We start from the raw sequence: 22,699 nt of genomic DNA, 5'->3' as shown, positions 1-22,699 counted from the left end.
TCAACATTATTCTAACCACTCACTATATGATACAGAATGAACCAATTATTTTCTGTCAAATGCATTGAAGTTGTGTTTGGGCTAAGGAATGACATTGAAAACTACTGTTTGACACCAAAAAAAAAAAAAGTCACAAGTATAAGGAAAGTTATTTCAGTAAAGTTTGAACATATACAACATGCCATTATTGGATCCTCTTTCTACAATGAAATAAACAAATGAACTCAAATGTAGTATATCGCTATAGTGCCCAGAGGAAAAAAAAAAAAAATCTCCTAACAATCAGCAAAATTCTACATAACCTATGAAAAAATAATATTGCTTTTTCAAGTAACAACTCTGCTTTATCAAGCTCTAAGTTGTACAAAAGTCACATGAACTGTAAAAGACCTTTTTATTAACATTCATCAACAATTTGTCAACACTTCTATTCCTATAAATCCCTATCTTTTCAGTAATAATAAATACTTACCCTGACCATTAAAATTTGCCATGCTAGCTGCATAATGTTTATATATTGTTGGAGTACTCACCATCCAATAAAGTTTCACTACGTATTTTCCATAGCTATTGTACAGCGGCATGTGGCCTTTGGTAGCTTTGCATAAGGCATAAATGTGTTCCCATGGTTTCCAAAACACTGTGCGTGTTCCATTAGTTGAGGCCTTTTCATTACATATCCTCCAGACTGCATAGATTTCACTTACAATCCATCTCATGAGCTGAAAACAGAAGAAAACAGAAAACAAAAAGGTTTTTGACTTACATCTTCTAGAAAAATTAAATCTAGTTTTATTATGATGGTCATGAATAAAAGGGATCCTGTTTTAAATGAAGGGACATAAAATTATAGCTATGGTTTCATGCAAAAATTAATTTCACTGGTACAATTTTTCTTAAAATCATCATAATATCTACAATAACACAAAATGAAGTAAAGGCATACTATAAATTATACTGTTCATCATTTAGCAAAGAAAAATAAGGGCATATGATTCCAAACTAAATTATGTTACAGGATTTGTGAACTGTCACTTGTTTAATTGCTTATTACTAGATATCTGCTCACTGTGAATATTAGCTTTAATACTTGTCATTTGTACTCAGCAAAAAACAATCCTAAATCATTAAAAGCGTTTAATAATTTAAAGAATTTAAAACAGCAGCTTTAACTAATCATGCTTTATTGCATGTATTTTTCTAACATGCAGATTTCTGATGTGTGCCATAATTTCACAAGTATTTCCAGATTGTTACAGTGATTTATATGAGCAATAATGAGAATAAACTTTTACTAAAAGAAACTTGCCCCAAATTATTTAGTGGTTCTGTAGACAGTGAAATTTACATCATCTGTTTTCTGATGGCTTCCATACCATTTCTCTAGTCTGAATTTTGAATTTGCATTGAAGCACTGAATGAAATTGAAATTATGATGTAATATCATATTCAGTAAGGCACTCAGATGCCTTGATTCTACCTGCTTTGTATTTTTCCCTGATCTATAGAAATTCAGTAAACATTCAGCTCTGGAGAGAAGGAAAAGACCGGCTGGGTGACAGACATTTGCACACACATGCAGGCACACTAAGAAAATGACTTCGGAAAAGCTTGAATGAAAAACATAAACCCTTTCTAATAAAGCTTTTATTTGTTCTTATCTTTAGAGAATATTATCCCATAATAAACTTTGTAGTTTATAGACTGTATATTTAAAAAAAAAAAGTTTGGAAAAATCTCTTAACATCATTGGTTTACTTTCTCAAATTGTAAAAAAAGGTAAACTCTAATTATACAATTCTAGATGACTTCTTGTCATTTTATTCCCATCACTCATATAGGAAATTTGTGACAACTTATTTCTTCATGGTAGAAATTTGGAGTGAAATAAAAAATGGTGGAAAGAGTTAAAAAGAATTAAAGAGAACATTTTTAAAAAGGGACATTAATGTATTTCTACCTACCTCACTACAAAATATATGTTCATTTGCTGAAACAAGGTCAAATGAGGTTTCATTTTTGATAACCACAGGAATCTAGGAGAAAGTACATTATTAAGTCCATAGCTGAATTATCTGGAAAAAATTAAATGAACACTAATGTTTAAGAGCAGTGACATACAAATTTTAGACATCTGGCAAACATTTGTTATATGCAAACTAAAGGCCATCAGTTTGCAAATCTCGTAGCTGCTTTGGTATCTCTTAATAAAAATGTCTTAAAAAGTAGATGTTCAGAATTTTTTTAAAAAAAATCATTATTGTTACCAGATGTGGAGTATAAAATTAAATAATGACATAAGTAAATTCAGATTCCCACAATTTATTCATGATATTTGCAGTTCTGCATTTAAATCATGATCATAACACTCTCATACTTTAAGACTTCCTTGGCCCCCCACCAAGATTCAACAGGATTTGTTTCCTCATGGTCAGTTAGATATTGGTATTGTCAGTACGAACACTAACTTTATCAAGCCTTTGACTGTATTACCGAATTTTGATGACTATTGCTTGTTTATACAGTCCATTTTATTTTTGGAAGCAGTGTAGAAATAACATACTAGGACTGTAGTTTATTGAACTAAATATATATGTGTCTCTCAGCACGTATTGGTGATCATTGAATCATAGAATCATTTAGGCTGGAAAAGACCTTTATGATCATTGAGTCCAACCGCTAACCTAGCCCTGACAAGTCTACCACTAAACCATGTCCCTGTGTGCCACATCTACACGTCTTTTAAATGTCTCCAGGGATGGTGACCCAAACACTTCCCTGGGCAGCCTGTTCCAGTGCGTGGCCATTTCAGTGCTTCATTTCAGTGAAGAAATTTTTCCCAATATCCAATCTAAACCTCCCCTGGCGCTACTTGAGGCCATTTCCTCTTGTCCTATCGCCTGTTACTTGGAGAAGAGACTGACCCCCACCTCACTGCAACCTCCTTTCAAGTCGTTGTAGAGGGTGACAAGGTCCCCCTGAGCCTCCTCTTCTCCAGGCTAAACACCCCCAGCTCCCTCAGGCGCTCCTCATCAGACTTGTGCTCCAGACCCTTCCCCAGCTCCGTTGCCCGTCTCTGGACACGCTCCAGCACCTCAGTGTCTGCCTTGCAGTGAGGGGCCCAACCTGAACACAGGGTTCCAGGTGCGGCCTCACCGGTGCCGGGTACAGGGGGGCGATATTTATTGTGGTGAGCAAAGAATCATGGCTTGATTCTTTCCTTAGCACACTAAGTAGGCTCGTTGACACTTTCTTTTATAGTTACTAACAGATTAGGTAGTAACATGTATCATCTTAACAGCCTTTCATCACTTGTGATTTACATTAATTTTTAACAACGTACAAAATTTCTACTAATCATAGCTTCTTGATTCAAAATACATTGGACCAAAACAAGCATCAAAGTTTTAATCAGGTCTACAAGAATACAAATGCTTTCTTCATGGTGCTCTGAAGATAGATTTTGAAAGGTCTTTTTAATACAGATACATGTTTCCATGGCTTTCTGGGCTGCCAGCACTCTTGCCCTCATCCTTCAGATACCTCTATTCAGTTTATGCATTTTGGCAGCGTTTCTCATCCCATCTTTTGGTCTTGTCAATTACTCCTCCTGACCTCCCCCTCTCCTTCCTCCATTAAAAATTAAATTTGGACCTGCTTAGTATCTAGTTAATAAAAAATGGAACTGACAAGCTGACAAAAGGAAAACTGACAAGTCTAAAGAAGTTGGAAGGGTGGTCAAAGTGTTTTAAAATTTCAGCATTTCATCTGAAGCAAAAATTCTTTAACACTTAGACTAGCAACAGCACTGGAGAACACCAACCTTTGAAATGGTAGGCTGTTGGTTGTTTTTTTTTTCTTTGCAATGAATTTTAAAAATAAACTGAACAAGAGCTTTGCATGGTTTTAAAATGTTATGGTTACCTTCCAGACAAGTACTGTCAAAAATGTGGACACATTGTGTATGCAGACTGGAGAAATACAACAGTTGAAGTGAGAAAAAGTGCTATATTTCTGGTAAAGCTAATTCATGGTTTCAGGACAGATATTTACTTCAGATACCTGCTCGAGGGAAGCTATAGTTGGAACAAATAAAACTTGTTTAGCCACGACACTGATTTTTAAATGAGAAAACTAGAAGACAAAGAAGAACAGAAAGGCATCTCTCTGTCCAGGTGTCTTCCAAATGAATGCAGAGCTAAAAAGCAGAACAGACTTGGGAAGATACACTACCATGATGCTTTGCACCAGGAGGTGCTGGTCCATGGCAGTTCCCAGTAAGAAAGACACTCAGACTCCATAGAGTATCATTTAAAATGCTAGGGATGAGTACAGATAACCTTGTGTCTTTTTAGCCACTGGGAAACCCAAGCTGTGCAGCATCAAACAGGCCTCTGATCCATGCTCAGTGTTCTGTGCAGATCCCATCTGTAGAGAGGGTTACCCCATTTTGTTATTGTGCTGTGATAGGATTTGAACTATTAGAGGATATTCTTACAAGAAAACAACTCTGTTCGTCATTTCTACTGTACATCAGAAGGGATGCTCACATAAGAACTTGCTGCTGCATTTAGACAAAGGCAAGGAGATGCAGGTGGTATAACTGCGGTAACAAGTGGGAGCTGCCCGAGTTTATCCAGCGACCAGGGATTATACCCCGCTCAGCACCACAAAGACCTCAAGGCCAAGTTGTGTGTGCTGCATAGGTTAACTGTTACATGGATCAGGGACTCCTCGGTGTAGAACAGTCTCCTGGACAGGATGAATATGCATGGTCAAGTGGGTTTTACCTGTTGAACTAACTTTCTCTGCTAATTTTCCTCTACTTGTGACATAGCTAGGCAAATAACATTTTTTCATTATGACCTTGCTTGTTTCTTACCTTATTTATTAAAAATTCATGTGGGCGTTTCCACGAATGCACTTTCAAGGATGCTGGTAATATTATTTTCCCTTCAGGATCCTCAAAAACATGCTATGTAAAACAGGCATGAACAAAAACGAAACATTTTTTATTAAGTACAGTATTGTATCTTCCACAAGATTTAATATATTGTTCACATGATAAATCACTGAAGAGGAAAACCAGCATAAAAAGGAACTAATAGTATCTATAACTGGACTAAGAGTGCAAAACCCCAAATCAAGATTCAGCATGAAAGCTGCTTATATTGTTCTGAGAAGTCTATGTGGCCTGCACTGTCTAAACAGGTCTATATGAGATGGTTTTTTTTCTTTTCCACCTTTCAAAAAAAACTCCCAAAAAACTGTTCAAGCATTTAAGTCAGTCACTCTTCTACCAAGTTGTTTCTAGGTACTTTCTCTAACTCACTAATTTCTGAAACTTTTTAAATTGAATACTGAAAGTATTTAAAGCGATATTTAGACACAAAGCGGGTTCCATGCATTTAAAACTGCCATAGAAACCAAACAGAGCTATAATTGTACAGCAACATAAATTAGCCCTCTTTAATAGAGAGCATCCTACAATTTTCAAACTTTCACTTCCCAAGTGATATTTATCCTCCATGTGAACAAAAGGCGCCAGGATATATGATATCTGTTTACTTAATAGCACCATGTAGGATGAAGAGATGCCTCTGATACTGCTCGTGCTCACTGACAAACTAATGAGTAACATAGTTAATGCCTTTTATTTGTGCCTGGAACTTTAAATAGCTTTTAGACATATTATAATCTCTGTGTGTTTCACTGCCCACATTGTACTCTGTTTATCTTCCACAGACCAGACAAGGAAAAGTGTTTCTGGGAAGGAAAAACTATGGGACTTGAGTATTTACTGATTAAAGGAAGGCAAAATAAGCATAAAAACCAAACAGAAACCAGACTCCAAAACGGTCTACTCCCTGCAATTTTTTTCTTATTTATTTCATTGTGTACGTTCCTTCCACATATCTGTTGCAGCACTCTCCAAACTATCATGCTGCAACAAGGTCTTTCACCATCTCATACCAGCATACTCCACGTGCCTGTCCCTCTGCTGCCTTTTCCTCACCTCATCCAGGGCACGCTCTCTCCTCCTTCCTCGGCTGCTCTCTCTTTATTGCCTCTCAACCACTTAACAGAACCAGCCACAGCTGCACCTTATCCACATCGGCCAACCCACCGCCCCTGAAGCCAGCCCACAGTTGTATATTATCAATGCTAATTAACCCAGCTTCATTCCTCTACAGTATCAATCTGCAAAAATTTCAAGTTCCTGAAGGAAAAAAGAGAAGTTGCGGAGAATAAAAGAACCTTTTAGGAATACTTATTTTTCCTGAAATCTTAAAGGAAATCTTGTAAGCCTGGACCATACAGAACTGTATTAACAGTGTTTATATTCTACTTTCAGAGACATCCAACCCTCACTATGTAGTGTAACAGTGAAGTTTAGCATTGAAATGCTAGATAAACCAGAAAAAGGAGGCAGGTGAGAATGATGGAACACTACCCAAAGAAACACTTAAAAAAACCAAAGCTGGGAGATACACTTTTTTTTTTTTTTTTTTTTTTTTTAGCTTACAAGTGCAAAAAATACTTTGAAGAAGGATTTTGTAGGTTCAGCTAAAGTTGGCTGACAAAATCAGGTTTAACTGAACTTTAATTTTGGGTGGCTATATGAGACAACTGCCAGGTCTCAGGAGTTTATGCTCTAAGGACAGGAGCCTCAACCATAAGTTCTACAGGAAAGACAAGCAAGAAAAAGTCACAAGAGAAATACACAAGGTCAAATGCCCAATCTCAGCAGCACGCTGCACTGCTCTAAGACAGGCTGTTGTGTAGAGGTGCTTGGTAAAAGAGCTTTACTCCTACAAGGAAAGAGATCACTTCTGATTTATTCCTTTCCCATACAAGAAAATAGGATTGTATACAAGTTGAGTTCTAAGTGTACTCAAAGGTAATGGATGCCATCACTAATTCTGTTTCTAACTGAAATACCCTATACGGTGTTCACTTCTGGCTAGCTGCTTGGATCAAAGGAGGCTACATTAGAAAATTCTTTAGATCTGTAAATTCATCTGCTGTGACCAACATATTTAACAACTCCTTTAAACATGTTGAAAGAGCAAAGTTTCATATAATCTGTGGCTGAAGAACTGAATAGTCTAGTAAACACCTCAGACTGCCTCAAGCTAAAAAAGAAGAAAGATTTTCAGTTACAAGTATTTTAAAATTTTATGTATTATAATACTGTCTGGCAGACCTAACAGATCAGTGCTAGATAAATGTTTAGAGTACAGCCCAAGGACACCAAATGTGGTAATGGAACAAAAGAAAGACACAAAGGAAAATTATTTACCTGTCAAGTTAATGGCAGCATTCAGTATAGAACCTATACCTTCTCTCAAAAAGAGTACTTTGGCCCCAGAGGAGTACAAGATATTTAAGCTTGCAATAAAGAAAATGTAAAAAATCTACGAACACATATGCTAACATATACTTAGCACACATATACAGAACAAATATATGAACAATGCATAATTTGCACATAAAATAGATGATTAAGCATGGTATTAAATGGATTTTAAATATCACTTGAAAATGCTAAGTTTAAGAAATCTACTCTAATCCTGCATAAAACACACACACATTCTGTAATGATAACCAGTTTGGAGGAGCAAAAATTCACATAAGACTCAGAAGTCATCCTGGAGTTGGAAAGACCAAGGAATTTTTCTGCATCTGGTATGTAATTACATTCTGCAAACTGAGGATATCCCATGCCATCAAATCTGTCTTTGCACGCTAGAACTGTAGACAGTGCTTCACACGTCTAGAAACCAAGGTGTGCAAAAGACTTCAGCATCTGTTTTTCCCATAATAAAAGTGGGTGCATTTACCCTTTTGAGTCCACAGGAAGTGCGGTGCCCAGAGAATGGATTGCTCTAACATACCGCAACAGTTCAGCTGTTTCCACATACCCAGTTTTAATTATGTTATGAAACAGATATTGGGGTTGCATATTTTTTTAATCATTAATGTGCACGCATTAATGCATACAAATATGTTACCAGTTCATTTAAAAAGCAACAAATAAACAAGGTACAATACTTATAGTTTGTTGTTTTAGTTTAGTAGGGAACTATTTCAGTAAGTTTAAAATATATTTAATGTATTTATCAATAACAAATTATTCTGAAGTTGTGACAAATACTCTATTAAATACAGGTACGAAAACCAAAGTGGAAATAATATATGTGTGTCACACAACTTACTGAAATTGGACTTTTTCCAGTTTTTTCTTTCTCTTTTCCAACCTTTCCAGTATCCCATTTTTCTGCATTGATATCTGCTTCATTCCATTCTGGCCAAATAGGAAATCTCCACTTTTTGTTGGAAGCACCTACATGGGAAGACATAGCTGCCCTGGGAAACAGAGGCATGAATAAAAATGAGTAGTACATTAGGCAAGGGTAGGTAGTAGGAAGATTTTTTTATCTCATAACATATTCCGTTTTTAATGTACTATAATAAAAATTTTAGTGTTAGTAACTACAATAACATTTTGTCACTAAAATAAGCATGCCTATAGAAGTGCCGGATGGTGTTATTAGGTATAAACCAATAAAATATTTAAATGCATTTATATTAGGAGTCCTGCTGAAATAAATGGGACAGCTGAAGAACAAAAGCAGAATCTAAGGACAATTTCCTCCCTCTTCATTTTCCCCTGCTTTAAGCCACATGATTCTCCTTCCTCCTGTGCCAGTAACTCACCCATCTGAAGGCTTTCCTCTTTTTTTTTCTCCCCCTCACCCACCCACCCCCCTTCCCTTTTCCCTGACTTATTTTCTTTAACCAACTAAAAGGAGCTTGCCATGGATAAAAGATATATTTGGGCAAATGACTCCCACTTCCAGGCATCTGTGAGCTGTTAGACCAGCCAGTTCTGTCTCCAGGTAGTTTCATTCTCAGGACCTCTTGTGCTACCAGCACTCTCCCAACCCTCTTGGGATTCACAGCTCTGGTAAGAAGTTGCTGAGGCTGCAGGGATTTTCACAGGACTAAACCACAACATGTTCATAGTTACCAACTATCACTAGCAGTATCTGTGTACATCATTCTCCCAGTGCATAGAAAGGGCTGGAAAACTGAATTAGCTACAGTAAGAATACAGCAGCTCCTTCCTCCTTAACTACCAGACCTGGAAGCAGATGAAGTATGTGCAGGTCACATCTTAATGATATTCTCCCAAACCCACTAGCAATAAACTGTAGATGATGTCCACTCAAAAGAACAAAGGGAAGAAGCTGAAAGGACCTGAGAAGCAACACGGCAACAGAAACTGAGCAAAAGGGTTTAAATAAATCTTGTTGCCAAGCAAAGACACAGACTTCAACTCGTCCATAAAAAGGCCTAGGGTCAGAATTCCCTCTGATTCACACTCAGCAGTGTCCTACAGCAGAACAGTAGAGACAGACTTTTTTACTACTGCAGCCTTAACAATACACTTACATGTACTTACAAGATACTTCTATTACATTATGTATATCAGCTATAAAAAGCTAAAGATACTGTAATTTTCTCTTTCCTTTCCTTATACAACACCATGGTTTGTTGTGCAGTTTTTTTGTCGGGTTTTTTTTTTGGTTTTTTTTTTTTTTTTAATGAGAAATAGCAAGATTATTACAAATATGTCCAGGAGATCAGGAAGATACCAGTATCTTGGGCTATAGTGGAGACCTATTTTTACAATCTGATGCCAGTACATAATTATTTTAAAAATTAAAGCTTAATTTCTTCAGAAACTGATGTCTTCAAGAGATTTAAAAGGGAAAGCTTCCAGGTTTTTTTATATTTAAGAACAGGGTTTTTTAACTTCTGGCCATATATTGCATATGATATCATGTTGATATTTATACCAATATACATCAGTGATATCATATAAAGCCATACTCACATTTTAGATACTAGAATTATAGCTTTCTCTTGAGATTTTGGTGACTGCACGGAAAAAAAGTGAGCCCTGATTATGATTTACAGCATCACTCAGATTGCAAAAAGCATTTGACATTTCAGATAAAATGGTCAGTGTCATAATTCACACACGTTCTTTTTCAGTTGCTGTATACAATATCCATTCATTGTTCCTATACAGGTGCAACACAAACTATGACTGCATTCTAAAGACAAACACAGACTACATAAATGAGTAGTCTGGCTAGGGGAAAATGGTGTGTAGCAAGTGACACTTGAAAATACTGCTAAGCCCTATCTCCCAAAAGGTGGGAGCAGAGGGGCAAGTCACTTGGGGGAACAGAGACATTGCTCAGGTGTAGAGCAATGAAATTACACAAGCAAAAGCTCAGCTGGAGTTGAAATAATAAAGGATATTAGGTACAAGGAAAAAAGGTTCTATAAGTACACTGGCAGGAAAAAGAGAACTAGGTAAGGAAAATGCATGTCTGCTGCTTAACGGGGCAGGGAACCTAGCCACAAAGGACATAGGAAAGGCCAAGGTACTCAATGCCTTTTTGTGTCTTAGAATTTATTGGCAAATTTGGCTCTCAAGCCTCCCAGTCCATGAGGCTACTAACAAGAGTCTGTGGAAATGAAGCATCGTCTGCACTACAGGAAGGCAGCTAGGAGGCACTTAAGCCAGCTAGACACACACAGCTCCATGAGTCTAGTTGAGATGTGAGCAAAGGTACAGAGGGAGCTGACTGGAGTCACTTCAAGGCTCCTGTCAATCATACTTAAAAGACCATGGCTAATCAGGCAGTTTCTGATGACTGCGAAAAGGCAAACACCACATTCATCTCAAAAAATGGTAAGGAGGAGGATGTGTGGAACTACAGTGCTTGGAGATACTTTAAATTGTAATGGACAAGGACCTAAGCAACCTGATATAAGCTGGCCCTGCTTTGAGCAGAGCGTGGGACTAGATGGTTTCCAGAGGCATCTTTCAAACAGCATTGTTCTGTGATTCCGTAACACTTTGTTGTTAACAATAATAAGGACAAAGACTTGGGTAAAAATAAAGATTTCTCACTGTTTAGACAATAAGTATATTCATCCACACTACCAGTAACTCTTGTTGGAAGACAGCTGTGAAAATTCAGTACCATCTGTGCCTTCTGCTGTGCAAATAAAAACCATAGCTTCTACCACTCTAGCTGGAAGGAAGATGTATTCTCTGGAGTGGTACTTTGCTTTTCCATCTTTGTCATCTCAGTCATCTGTAAATGGCCTACAGCCCCTCTCCATTATGTTTGATCTTTCATTAATCATATCATTTTTTTCCCAGCATTTTCTTAAATCAGTGATACTTCATTCTACATTCAATAATACTTAACAAGCAGTAGAAAATCCTAAAGTGTTCATCAGTTTCTTTGAATTACTAGGAATGTCTATATCAGTTCTGGTTATTTCAAAGATTCTACTCTATCTGAATCAACTGCATGCATGAAGAACAAAAACCAGAATGCTAGTTGTACCAACAGCTTCAACAGTTGTGATATTTTGAAAATTTGCCCCTTTCAACATTGATTTAAGTACAACTCCTGGTAGCTTCTTACATGTACCTATGAGCAAAAAATGAGCAGTTAAAATTTTTACTTTTTCTACTTTTCTCTTATTTCAGATGAAATATGAATTTATGTAGCAATTTTAAATATTCAAGGACTACGTATAATTTTTTGTATCTTTTTCATCCCTCTAAGTCTGCATTTGCTTTTTAAATATTTATAGAGAAGCATGGAAGTTTCACACAGTAATAACAATAATAATGATGATAATAATAATAGTAATAGTAATAAAAATTATTATAAAGATGTTCTGAAGCTGTTCCCAAAGAAAGTTAAATAATAATTGCAATGATTGCTGTAAGATTTCTGACTGCTTTGGGAAAATAACGGAATAAAAAAAGAGGATAAAAACCAATGATGAGATATGGAAAGACTTGCCTAGCTTACTATCACACTACAACAGAAAATAACTTTCCAATATACTTTGACATAATAGAATACCCTCAACACTAACAAGGTGAAAGACATGGAAACAGTACGACTGAAATGTCCAAACTAAGTGAGGGAAGCCCAGTGCTCCTGCTTCTCAAAAAAGATGATTCAATAATATTTTGGAAAAATTCATCAAGAACTGCAATTTAATGGGACTCCAAATATAAATGAATAAGTGAAAAAAGCTGAATATATTAAAATACTATATTTGAATAAGGCTATTAAGAAGTTCCTTTATTAGAGGAATTGAATAATGTAATTCATTGAGAATCCTTTGAAACTAACAGTCACAAGGACAATGCAAACCATTACTGGTATTTTATGCTTAAACTGGATGGCTTCATCGTGCAACCGTACTTTGAACACCAACCTACTGGCAGACTTCTTTTTAATCCTGTGCTAAACCCTAAAGGAAAAAAAAGGAATAATAAATTGCCAAATGAGGGAAACATGAAGCTGGCACTAATTCACCTCTGATTCTCTAAGCAGCTTGTCCAAAAATACTGGTATAATTGATACAGAGCCAATAGGGAAATAGGGAATGGCAGCATAGACTAACACAACAGGAAAAAAAAAATTGCAGATAGATTGCACCCTAAGTTTTTCAGAGACTTCAGATTTTATAGGGAGATGGGAAACAGGCCCTCAAGGCACTGAAGTGTGCTTTCTTAAGTTAAACATAGTCTTTTGGTCTGTAGACATAGACACTTTAGTCGCTCATCCACTGTGTAAGCACGATATTGTCAACATGGTTGATGGAGTCTAGGGAGCAAATATTTTCATCTTGAAGCAGTTAAATCTACCAGTAAACTATCTTTGACCATTCCTCACAGAGGGTACCCAGCAAAACTGAAGGAGTTTTCCCAAGAGAATGACTCTGGAGCTTTATGCAGAAATCTGATTGGAGCCTTGACAAGATAAAAGTGCTTCAGCTTTTCCTGTCTTCATGACTGTACTTTGGAAGTTAGGAAAAAAAATCCCCAGGGATTGCACCACATCAATGACTTCTTCAGGGTTTCTGGGTAGTTATTTGCTTACGGATATATCCAATCTTTTTTTTATTCTTTTTGTGATCCTTGTTATTCTTTATGACATAGGTTGCAAAGATATTTTTTGCACCTAAATCTTTTTTCTACTTTCATAAGGTTTCATTTGGTTATTTCTAATAAACCTATTTACATTTCAAAGTTTAAGATCTACTTTATATTATCATCCTAAGAAATCAAAATAGATGTTTTGATGGACTTGGGATGCAGTATTGGGATCTTTGCCTGAGGACTGAGATGCAAAACTGAAAGCTAAGTTTTTATTGATTTAGTGAATTGCTACTCAGCAGCTGAGCTACAGTTCATGTCCATGCATCTGTTCTTAGCTAACTTTAACTAGGGAGTAAAATACGCATTTGCTTAAAGCACATTTTGGAGAATCAAAAGACAGCATTGATATCTGTAACAGAAACTGTTTAAACAAAACAGTCATTTTATTTGCAGTATGATGCATTTAAGTGATAGGGTATGACTAGGTATTTCTAGACTAGCTTTTCTGTAGATGCAATGATTGTGAGTTTGGTCTTCATTTGATTCACTCAGTTAAGAATTTGTTTATCTCCACAGCAGGGCATTTGCTGCTAAATAACTGCCAACAGGCCATCACTTCATCCCATCTTAGTGCTCCCTGTACATTGTTTAAATGGTCACAAACATTACCCCTAGGATGTTTTAAAGATGAAAAAATAAATTGTATGTTTAATCATAACAATACCCCAACAACAGACAAAATCCATTTGATGCTCATCATTTTCACCTTATTGCCAGAAAAGCATTGTCAACCTTTTATTTTTTACCAAATACAACCTATTCGTTCCATGAAATGTCTGCAACCATTACACTGTAAAGCCGATTTTCATCCAAACCCCAGAAATACAGTATTAACATATATCTGATGTCACACTGACTACAGTTCTTGGGATGGCCAATAATTAATGGAAATGATTCAGTAACAGGACATGATATTTAGATAACTAGTATTCACGTCAATGAATGAGGCTCAGAGATGAAACTTTTATCCTTCTTTCCTCCTTTGACTCCTCTGGATGCTCTGAACTCCTCTATACATACAGAAGCAAAATCAATGTGAAGGAAGAGATAGGAATCTCACACCTCATATTGCTCAATAGATACCAATGTTGGATCACAGGGAAATGAGAATTTTGGTCTCTTTCCATTTAGCAGAAAGCAGTAAAGAAAAATGTGTCCCTTCCCTTAGATTGTTTGAGCAGTCAGAAGAAAGAACTTCTGGCCCAAGGAAAGGCCTTTTCATATTAGGAGAAAAGAAGGCAGAGAAACAAACAGATGGCTCAACTTCAATCGTGCCCTGTGGGGAAGCTACTTAATTTTTTCCCTAATCTCTTCAAAACTCAAAGACAAAAGGTGCTTTTAAACACCTTATTTATGGCAGAAAGTTTTTTTAAGCTCTAATCACTGAAACTTTTTTTTATAAGTAGCATCTGAGTATCTTAGAAACCCATAACAAAAGCCATAGCAACACTCAAGCTCATAAGAATCTGGAAAGGATATCAGAATGTTTGACCAAGTATCAGTAATTTTGTGGCAAAATTATTTGCTCTTTTTCTTCATACCTAGTGCCACTCTTCAGAAGAGGAATGAACAGAATGAGTCATGATCAAATGATCTCATAAGCAGCTACGTCAATACAGTCTTCTCTTATTAGTATAGTCAGCAGCAATTACAGAATAAAATCTATATATGTATGTGTTGTTTACAGTAATTTACCATTATTCTTACCTTGGACACTGGGGCCAAAACTTAAAGGACTCTGCAAAAGAAACGTACACTAGTCTAAATGCTCAGAGCTGTCATGCCTGGGGAGAGACTCAAGCCATGGATGCAGTTCAGGTATGATGAGCAGAGCAAATAATTGTACAGGATCTAAGTTGCAATGATAGTTGCTTGCAAAGCCTATGACAACAGGTTTTGTCGTCATTTAGCTTTTGTGTACTGGACTAGGATTTCTTCCTCAAAAAACAGAGTGCTTTCTATGTGAAGAAAGATCAAACTATGGAAAACTGAAGTGATGATAGAAAGGATTAATACCAACTGATTATTCTTTATAGGTATCTTCTTTTTGAAGGAGTCTGTAAACTGGATCACTACTTTCAAGTGTAATAGTCTCATTTCTAAACATAGGTGATATCCTTGTAGGTGTCAGGTAAACTACTAATAGACTTCCGTAACTTGCCAAGAATGAGCCTATTTGAAATGCAGAAACATTTGCTAAGGGAGAATGGTCACCTAGACTCACGTTTAGCCTTGCTAGCTAGAAGTCCACATACTTTATTTTTATTTGCCTGTGTATTAATGGGTGGTGAGATGTCCCTTCCTGTTTTGCTTTTCAGGTTATAGAAGGGGGAGAAAAAAGCTACATGCAAAAATCCCTTGCTCAAATTATACACAGTGGTGTTTCCTGGACATTATTTCAAAGAAAAGTTGATGGAAAGTAGTGGCCTAGAAACATTGTGGGTTTAAAATTTATTATTTTTTTTTTTTTTTTAGTTTGTTCTCTTAATTTTCAGCCTGATTCCATTTGTTGCCTTATAAACAATGTCTGAGTTTTGGTCTTTTATAATTTTAAAATTCCAGCTATATTTGAGTATCTTTTTTTAAAAAGTCTGGGTCAGTTCTCATGAGCATAATTCAGACTTTTGCTACTTTGATCCATTTATACCAGCTATAACTTCTTCCTATATCTGAACTGACAAAAAAGTCAGAAATTGAATATAAAAAGCAGAATAGAGTACTAGACTGGTGTCATGTGTTAGAGAAAAAATAGAAGATGCATTCAAAAACTGAATACAAATAGAGTGATAAGGCAATGGAATATTTCATATCGATCACAATAGATTTGTTTTATCTTGTGTGACTAAATCTTAGCAAAGCTAAAACAAGAATACATCTTTTCATGTATTTTTGTAAGAGTTAATGTGAAATCCAACCTTCAAGCTCATAGCAAGCTCATGCACAGTGTTAGAATTTTGGACTCATTTGACCTTCTATTTTTGCATTCTAGGAAAAAGAATAGCTTTTATTGCACAAACTGTCAATAGTAAAGAGCTCAAAGGCAGAAGCAACATCAGGTGAAGTTACAGATTTCAGAAATAATAGCATAGACACTACTGCTTTCAACAGCAGCACAAGGCTCTGTGGCCCATGAGAGCAATGCCAGGAAGAGCCAGCTATAGCAAAAAATCTCTGCTCCTGATTCTATGGAGCCAAAGGTCTGCTGTCAAAGAGTTTTTAATATGGAATGGAGAAAAAAAAACTAATTTACATATTTGAAAAGTAGTAATAGAAGGTATCAGATGGCCTGGAGGTCATTCAATTGCCAGCCTTCCATGTTCTACCACACTGGAGGCCATTTAGACTTTCAGAAGGCACCCTTGGGGAAAAAAAAATTTTTTTTTGGTTTAAATTTACATTCCCGAGAGTGGAACACTGAAGGTTAATTCCACAAGATGCCTCCCAAAAACCTTATAATATCAAGCTCTTAAATGAGCTCTTTTAATTTATACAAACAAAAACAGTTTACAGAGGAGGGCTTTATATCCAGTTTTACAGGTGGAGATACGACATACCAATACCCAGCTAGAATCATAGCAAGGGTCTGGAAAGAGAAGTGCCTTTTCTGGTGATTTTCAGGTGCCAATCTCAGCCAACAGAAGTGATCTCTGACTGACCCTTTCAAGGCAGTTGACTCTGGGTTGTGCTCCAGGTGGGACTGTTGTCAACCAGCCCAAATGTTATGGTTACCTGGTTTCAAAAGGTGAAGGAAACAGGCCAAGTGAACGGAGTGCAGACTGCCATAGGCACCAGCAGGTCCCAGCAGCATCTTGCAGTCTTTCAACAAGTCACAGATTTGAGTGCAAGTAACATCTACATCCAATATGCAGACCCCATTTCTGTTTGATCAATGCACTGTCCTTCCAACCAGCAGCAAATGACTACGCGTATATAGTTCTCAGTCAATGATAAACTCTTCAAGACCAGGAGCTGTCTGTCATCATGAAAGATAATTAAGATCTCTGTTCAAGTAAGGTCAAGGAAGAAAGTAAAACACCAGGTCACATTAGAAGCAGGATGTCCAATACAAGCAATGAGTACAATGCCATCCAGTATAAACAATTTTAAGTCCTTTGTATCAAATAGTGTGTTTGGTTCAGTTGCCCTAGCAATGTGAAAATAACTGGAAATTCAGTGACAGGCAACAGTTCAGAGCATGGAGGAATAACAAAAGTGTAAATGTACAAACTTCTGAGTAGTACAGATAAGAGTGTATTTACCTGTTCTCACAAAAGAAAAAAAATAATGCATCTAACATTAAATACAGCACATTTAAAATTGATAAAAGGAAACACCTGACTCCTCAGCATATAATTAGCCAGCTGAACTTTTTTACACCATGTGCAACTCAGGTGAGAATAATGATCTATAGCTTCTGGAACAGCCTATTTCAAGCAGCACATACCTCTGTCAAACTCGGGACAAGAAAAAGAAGGAACATGCCATTTTGGGGATCTTAGTTCTGCTCCTCCGAGCTCTGTGTGAAAAACCATTAACAGTATAGTTACAGAGCACCCACTTGTTACGGTTGTCCTCCACGGCAGGAAGCTGAGGATCTCTTTCCAAATCCTTCTTTACTGTACCTAATTCAAAGAGGGAGTCTGAAGCCATGTTTCCACATATAATTGTACAGCTCCTTAGAAATTACAGAACTTTTTTTGAGCTTATTTCTCCCAATATTGCCTGCTAAAATGACTGAGTTGGCCTTAGATGTGTGATGGGAAGATCGCAGCACCTCTTTCCACACTAGGGTTTCATCCTCAAGTAACTTTTAAGAACAAAGCTTGTGCTTTGCTCCTTTCTTCAGCATTTCTTCCTTGTTGGCTTTTGTAAAATCCTTTTGTGCCTTCTGTATGGCACCTGGGTAATTAACTAAGAACTAAAAATCTCTGCATGGCAGAGCACATTAGTACTTCTGTGGATTTAGGTCAACCCATTTACAAAACACTTAGCGTGCGTTGATAAGAAAACCAGGAAATCCCATTTCTTCAGCAGTGGTACAGACAGCGCACACAAGAAGCTGAAGACCATTCTGCTTAAGTGAATGAATAATCCATGGAAAACAGAGTCTTTAACATGGTATTTTAAGAATGCTCTCCAGTTTCAATGCACAATTACTATTTTCTTCTTTTGATAGCACTTTTTCTGCTATATAGTTCTGCTGAAAACTGCTTTTCTCTATTATGCTCTTCGTTGTAATAGAAGTTAAGACTTGTATTGCACCTTCTCCAGCCAATGGCTCATGGAGAGTGTTTGCCTGCAAGATCCTCTGACACTGATTTGAGTTCCATGGAAACAAAACCTAAAACTAAGACCAATAGAGAGCACAGCATTTAGTGTGATATTGCCACTGGTACATTACTTAATGTTTTCATGCCCATGAGTCCATGAAGTTTGAAATCTACAGATCAGGGTAGGCTGAGCTCTCAGGGGTTCATTGTTTTAATTAGAATTAATTAGGAATACGAACTTGAATACATAATTTCCTAATTAAAATCTAAACTACTTAATAAAAAATTCAACTTACTAGTTGGCTTATATGCTATTTTAATACGTTTATCATATTTACTTTGATAAGAACCCACTGTCTCACCACAAAGCATGAAACTAAACATAAGTTAAAGGCAGAACAAATGGGAAAATATGAAAGTACTAGCAAATTAACTATGTAGATTAAAGTGGTACTGCGTTTACACACTGAAACATTTGAATGAATGAAGCTCAGGTGCTGAAAGCAAGATCTTCATCATCCTGTCCAGAAAATGCTAATACTGAAAATTCTAGGTGTGCTTAACTTTATTTTTGAGACAAACAAAAACACTGGCCTTGGAAATATGTACAAAACAAATGGACAATAAAAGACACTAAATGTAAAGCCTATATTTTATGCTCAGGAAGGACAATGCAAACTCTTCAGTAATGTCTAGTTTTTCTTAAGATTACAACTTAGCTATTAGTCAATAGTACAGTAAAAGAGTTTGCAGATGCACATTGATACAATAAATAACTTCTGAAGAACCATCACGAACCAAAGAATGTCACCCAAATTGAACCTAAGATCATAACACATTTATCCACGATCATTAGTATGCCTGGGGAAAGCATGCACGTGCATAATGGCATCTTTGCTCAGTATTTCAGATGGTTAAATTTTAAGCTACATAGATACTTCTTCCTTCAATTCTGCAGCTGAATGTCCTGGAATCTTGGGGCATTACAGGTTTATGTTGCTTCTGAATTACTTGAGAGAACAGGAAATGCCTTGTCATATTGGTAATGCAAACAGCCAATAAACCCTTCCAAAAGACTTTGGACAGCCATTCATAACAAAAGAATTTTGTTTATCTTTGGAGTGATTGCAATTAACAGCCTGCTAAATAAGACCATGATCTCAAAACGCTTGTTCCTCAGGATTATCAGGACAGTAGCTACAAACTGGAAATGAACAACTGCTGTAACTCCAGCTATAACACAGCTCGCTCCCAGACTCTTGTGGAGCCTTAACTGGCTTTGGTGATGATTTGGTATGATTAGGAAGGATCTGAACTGAGATATCTGAGACATAAGACCCTCCCAAGTTACCCAAAAGCAGCTTTGCAGTACAGATATATAATCTTGTAATACATTATCAGTTACAATTGTAAAGAAGGTTATGAATGCAGTGAAGGTTTAAAATTCTTCATATAAATGTTCTTTCCCTTGCAAAGTCCAGTAACTAGCTGTACTGATTTTGGCTACGATTGAGTTAAATTTCTTTACATTAGCTTGTACAAGGCTATGTTTTTGATTCAGGATGAAAACAGTGTTGATCACACTGGGATGTTTCAGTTATTGCTGAGCAGTGCTTACACAGAGCCAAGGCCTTTTCTGCTTTTCTCACTGCCTAACCAGTGAGGAGGCTGAGGGTGCACAAGAAAGACAGACGGGACACAGCCAGGACAGCTGACCCCAACTGACCGAAAGGACATTCCTTACCATATGATGTCATGCTCAGCAACAAAAGCTGGGGAAAGAAGGAAGAGGTAGCCATTTGGAGTTACAGCATTTGTCTTCCCATAGAACCATTAGGTATGATGGAGCCCAGCTTTCCCGGTGATGTCTGAACCCCTGCCTGCCGATGGGAAGTGGTGAATGAATTCCTTGGTTTGCTTTGCTTGTGTGTGTGGCTTTTGCTTTACCTATTAAGCTGTCTTCATCCCAACCCATGAGTTGTTTTTTTTAACCTGGATTCCCTCCCCCATCTGCTGGGGAGGGGGAGTAAGTGAGAGCTATGTGGGGCTGAGCTGCCTACAGGTGTTAAACCATGACATTAGGAGGTTTTCAGCTTGAACATTATGTTTATCATAACCACAACCTCAAAACTAACTGTATTTTTAAAGACAGCCCAGTTTCCAAGAAATGGGGTAGAATAACCGTAAAATGGATATGCCTAAACCAAAAATTGCAAAAATTGGGACTAGTATCCTCAATGTCTTTTGTAGAACATCTTAACTCTGTTTCAAACCTCAGAAGCCACACCACACTCATCTCTGAAGCTCATGCAAGGTCAAAAACATGCATAAGCATCTACACACTAGATGTATGAGATGTTTACTGGATGATCTTTAAGGTTCCTTCCAAACCAAACCATTCTATGATTCTATGATACAAATCTAAGTAACTTTTAAAATAATAGAGCAACATATTTTGCAAGACAAAGATATACCACTGAGCCACCTTCTTGCACCACAACATAAGAACAGGAGTACTGAGTCAGAGCAAGAGTGAACTACAGCCCAACAGCTTGCCTCAAGCAATACTCGCAACTGAAAGCCTATGAAGAGCATAAAGGCATATGTTGTGTATTTCTCTAATATTTTAATAGTCTCCAGTCATTTTTAGATTAAGCACTTCCTGAGCTAGATGGGGTTGCTATGCATTTATATAATCTTCAAACACTTTCTTTTCCGTGGACTTGTTCCATGACCCCATGTAAATTTTTAGTGCTCATTAAAACTTCAGACTAACAAACACAACTGCTCCAGTACAACACTAAAAGTAGCTTCAAGTTCAACCACCATGCTGTCATCTACAAGACCTTGGCTCTTGCCTTCCCAAACTTCAGTTAACTTAGCAAGCCCCACCCAAAACATAAAAAAATTAATCTGTTCAGTCTGTGTTTTCTAGACCACTGCTATAGCCTAAACCTGAAGAATATTTACATGAGGAACACATGCTGGTGGTGGATAAAACCTCAGTCACAAGCTATGGCTGAATCCTTATATATGAGAATACAAGTATGAGCAAGCAGTGACACTGTTTTTTTTCCCCCTGTTCTTACTGTCCCAGCATTTAGTCTTAACAAGAAACGTTACGGAATCCTAGGCTTTGGTGCAGCAACCCACTGTACAACAACAGTGCATCAACCTGCTACTCATTGCAATCAGTCAGGCATACAACTAACCTTAAATAATTTCTTCCAGCTAGGCCAGGCTTCAGCCTGTGTCTGCAGGTCCTGAAGAATCCATTAGCAGTAAATATTGCTCTTAGCTACTGCTCTCCTTAAAAAGAACTTTAGCACTACTATGATCATGGTGACCTCTGCCTGTGCCACAATTAACCATAAATCATTTGCTTCTCTTGGCACTGACCATTAATTTCTCACCTTTGTATCTAATAACCCAAACCCTAATTCAGATAGATGCTGATGACTCAAGTTTAATTCAAAAGATTGGGCGTGATGGCATAAAGCTTCATCAAATTCATTTTAAAAGCATTTAAATTCATTATCCATTCTTACTAGCCAGAATCTCTCTCAGTGCTGACAAAGACATCAATTCCAATTCACTATAGTCATTGAAACCTGGGAAAGATCAGATTCTCAGTGGCCTCTAATGGTGCAATTAAGAAAAGCTGTAAGGACAGCAGTTCTTTTGAGCTATTCAACCTGTCATCTCTAGCAACTGCCTAGCTCCTGCAGGGAATTGCTACCTAATTAGAAAGCAGTAATGAAGAGAGACCCAATGGAGCATCCTGCGGAGATCCACACATTATGTCTGACTTAGTGAGTCCAAAGGAATTTTCCTGCCTTCTCCATATGCTTCTGAGGTCCCACTCCAGCACTGCAATATATCCACCAGTAATCCTTGTTGACTTTCCACAGCGCAGATGTACTGTGCTGACTGCTATAGGAATTGGCAGGGGAAAAAGATGCCTGATCTCACTAGAAATCAAGCAAAGTAATTTTAAGGTGATCAAAATGTATTGCCCAGATGTTTGTACACATTACTCCCAGAGAGCTTTTGCATTAATGTTGGAATTATAACACTGTAATTCTTCATGGTAGGCACTGCCAGATCTCAGAATTTTTTTTTAATAAATTATTTCTAAAAATGTTTAGCCTTCTTCCTTTTCTATACTACTGATATTTCTATTTGGTATTTCAATTATTACAGACATATAAACCAAGTATCATTTACTATCAGAAAGATAATACTAGACAAAAAGACAAAATATTTCTGACATTTTTATCGCTGCAACTGCAAGTTGTATTCAAAAATAAAAGCGAGATACTCAGGGAAAACCTAACTTGCAATTACCACAGAACACTAAACTTACAAG

General features: G+C 37.0%; 1 protein-coding gene across 1 annotated transcript in view; it reads right to left on the bottom strand.

The window, feature by feature from the left end:
• The window catches only part of ADGB (androglobin), a 117,492-nt gene that overhangs the window by 89,620 nt on the left and 5,173 nt on the right, over positions 1-22,699 (bottom strand). The window contains exons 2-5 of the mRNA XM_040599405.1: positions 8,220-8,370; positions 4,883-4,975; positions 1,965-2,036; positions 534-722 (exon numbers count right to left, since the gene is read on the bottom strand). Coding sequence (XP_040455339.1) covers positions 534-722; positions 1,965-2,036; positions 4,883-4,975; positions 8,220-8,370 — 505 coding nt within the window. The remainder of the gene's footprint in view (positions 1-533; positions 723-1,964; positions 2,037-4,882; positions 4,976-8,219; positions 8,371-22,699) is intronic.

The sequence above is a fragment of the Falco naumanni genome, chromosome 6 (genome assembly GCF_017639655.2).
Source record: "Falco naumanni isolate bFalNau1 chromosome 6, bFalNau1.pat, whole genome shotgun sequence".
NCBI classification, from domain to species: domain Eukaryota; kingdom Metazoa; phylum Chordata; class Aves; order Falconiformes; family Falconidae; genus Falco; species Falco naumanni.
Note: the sequence above shows the minus strand (reverse complement) of the source record. Positions and strands in the feature narration are given on the sequence as shown.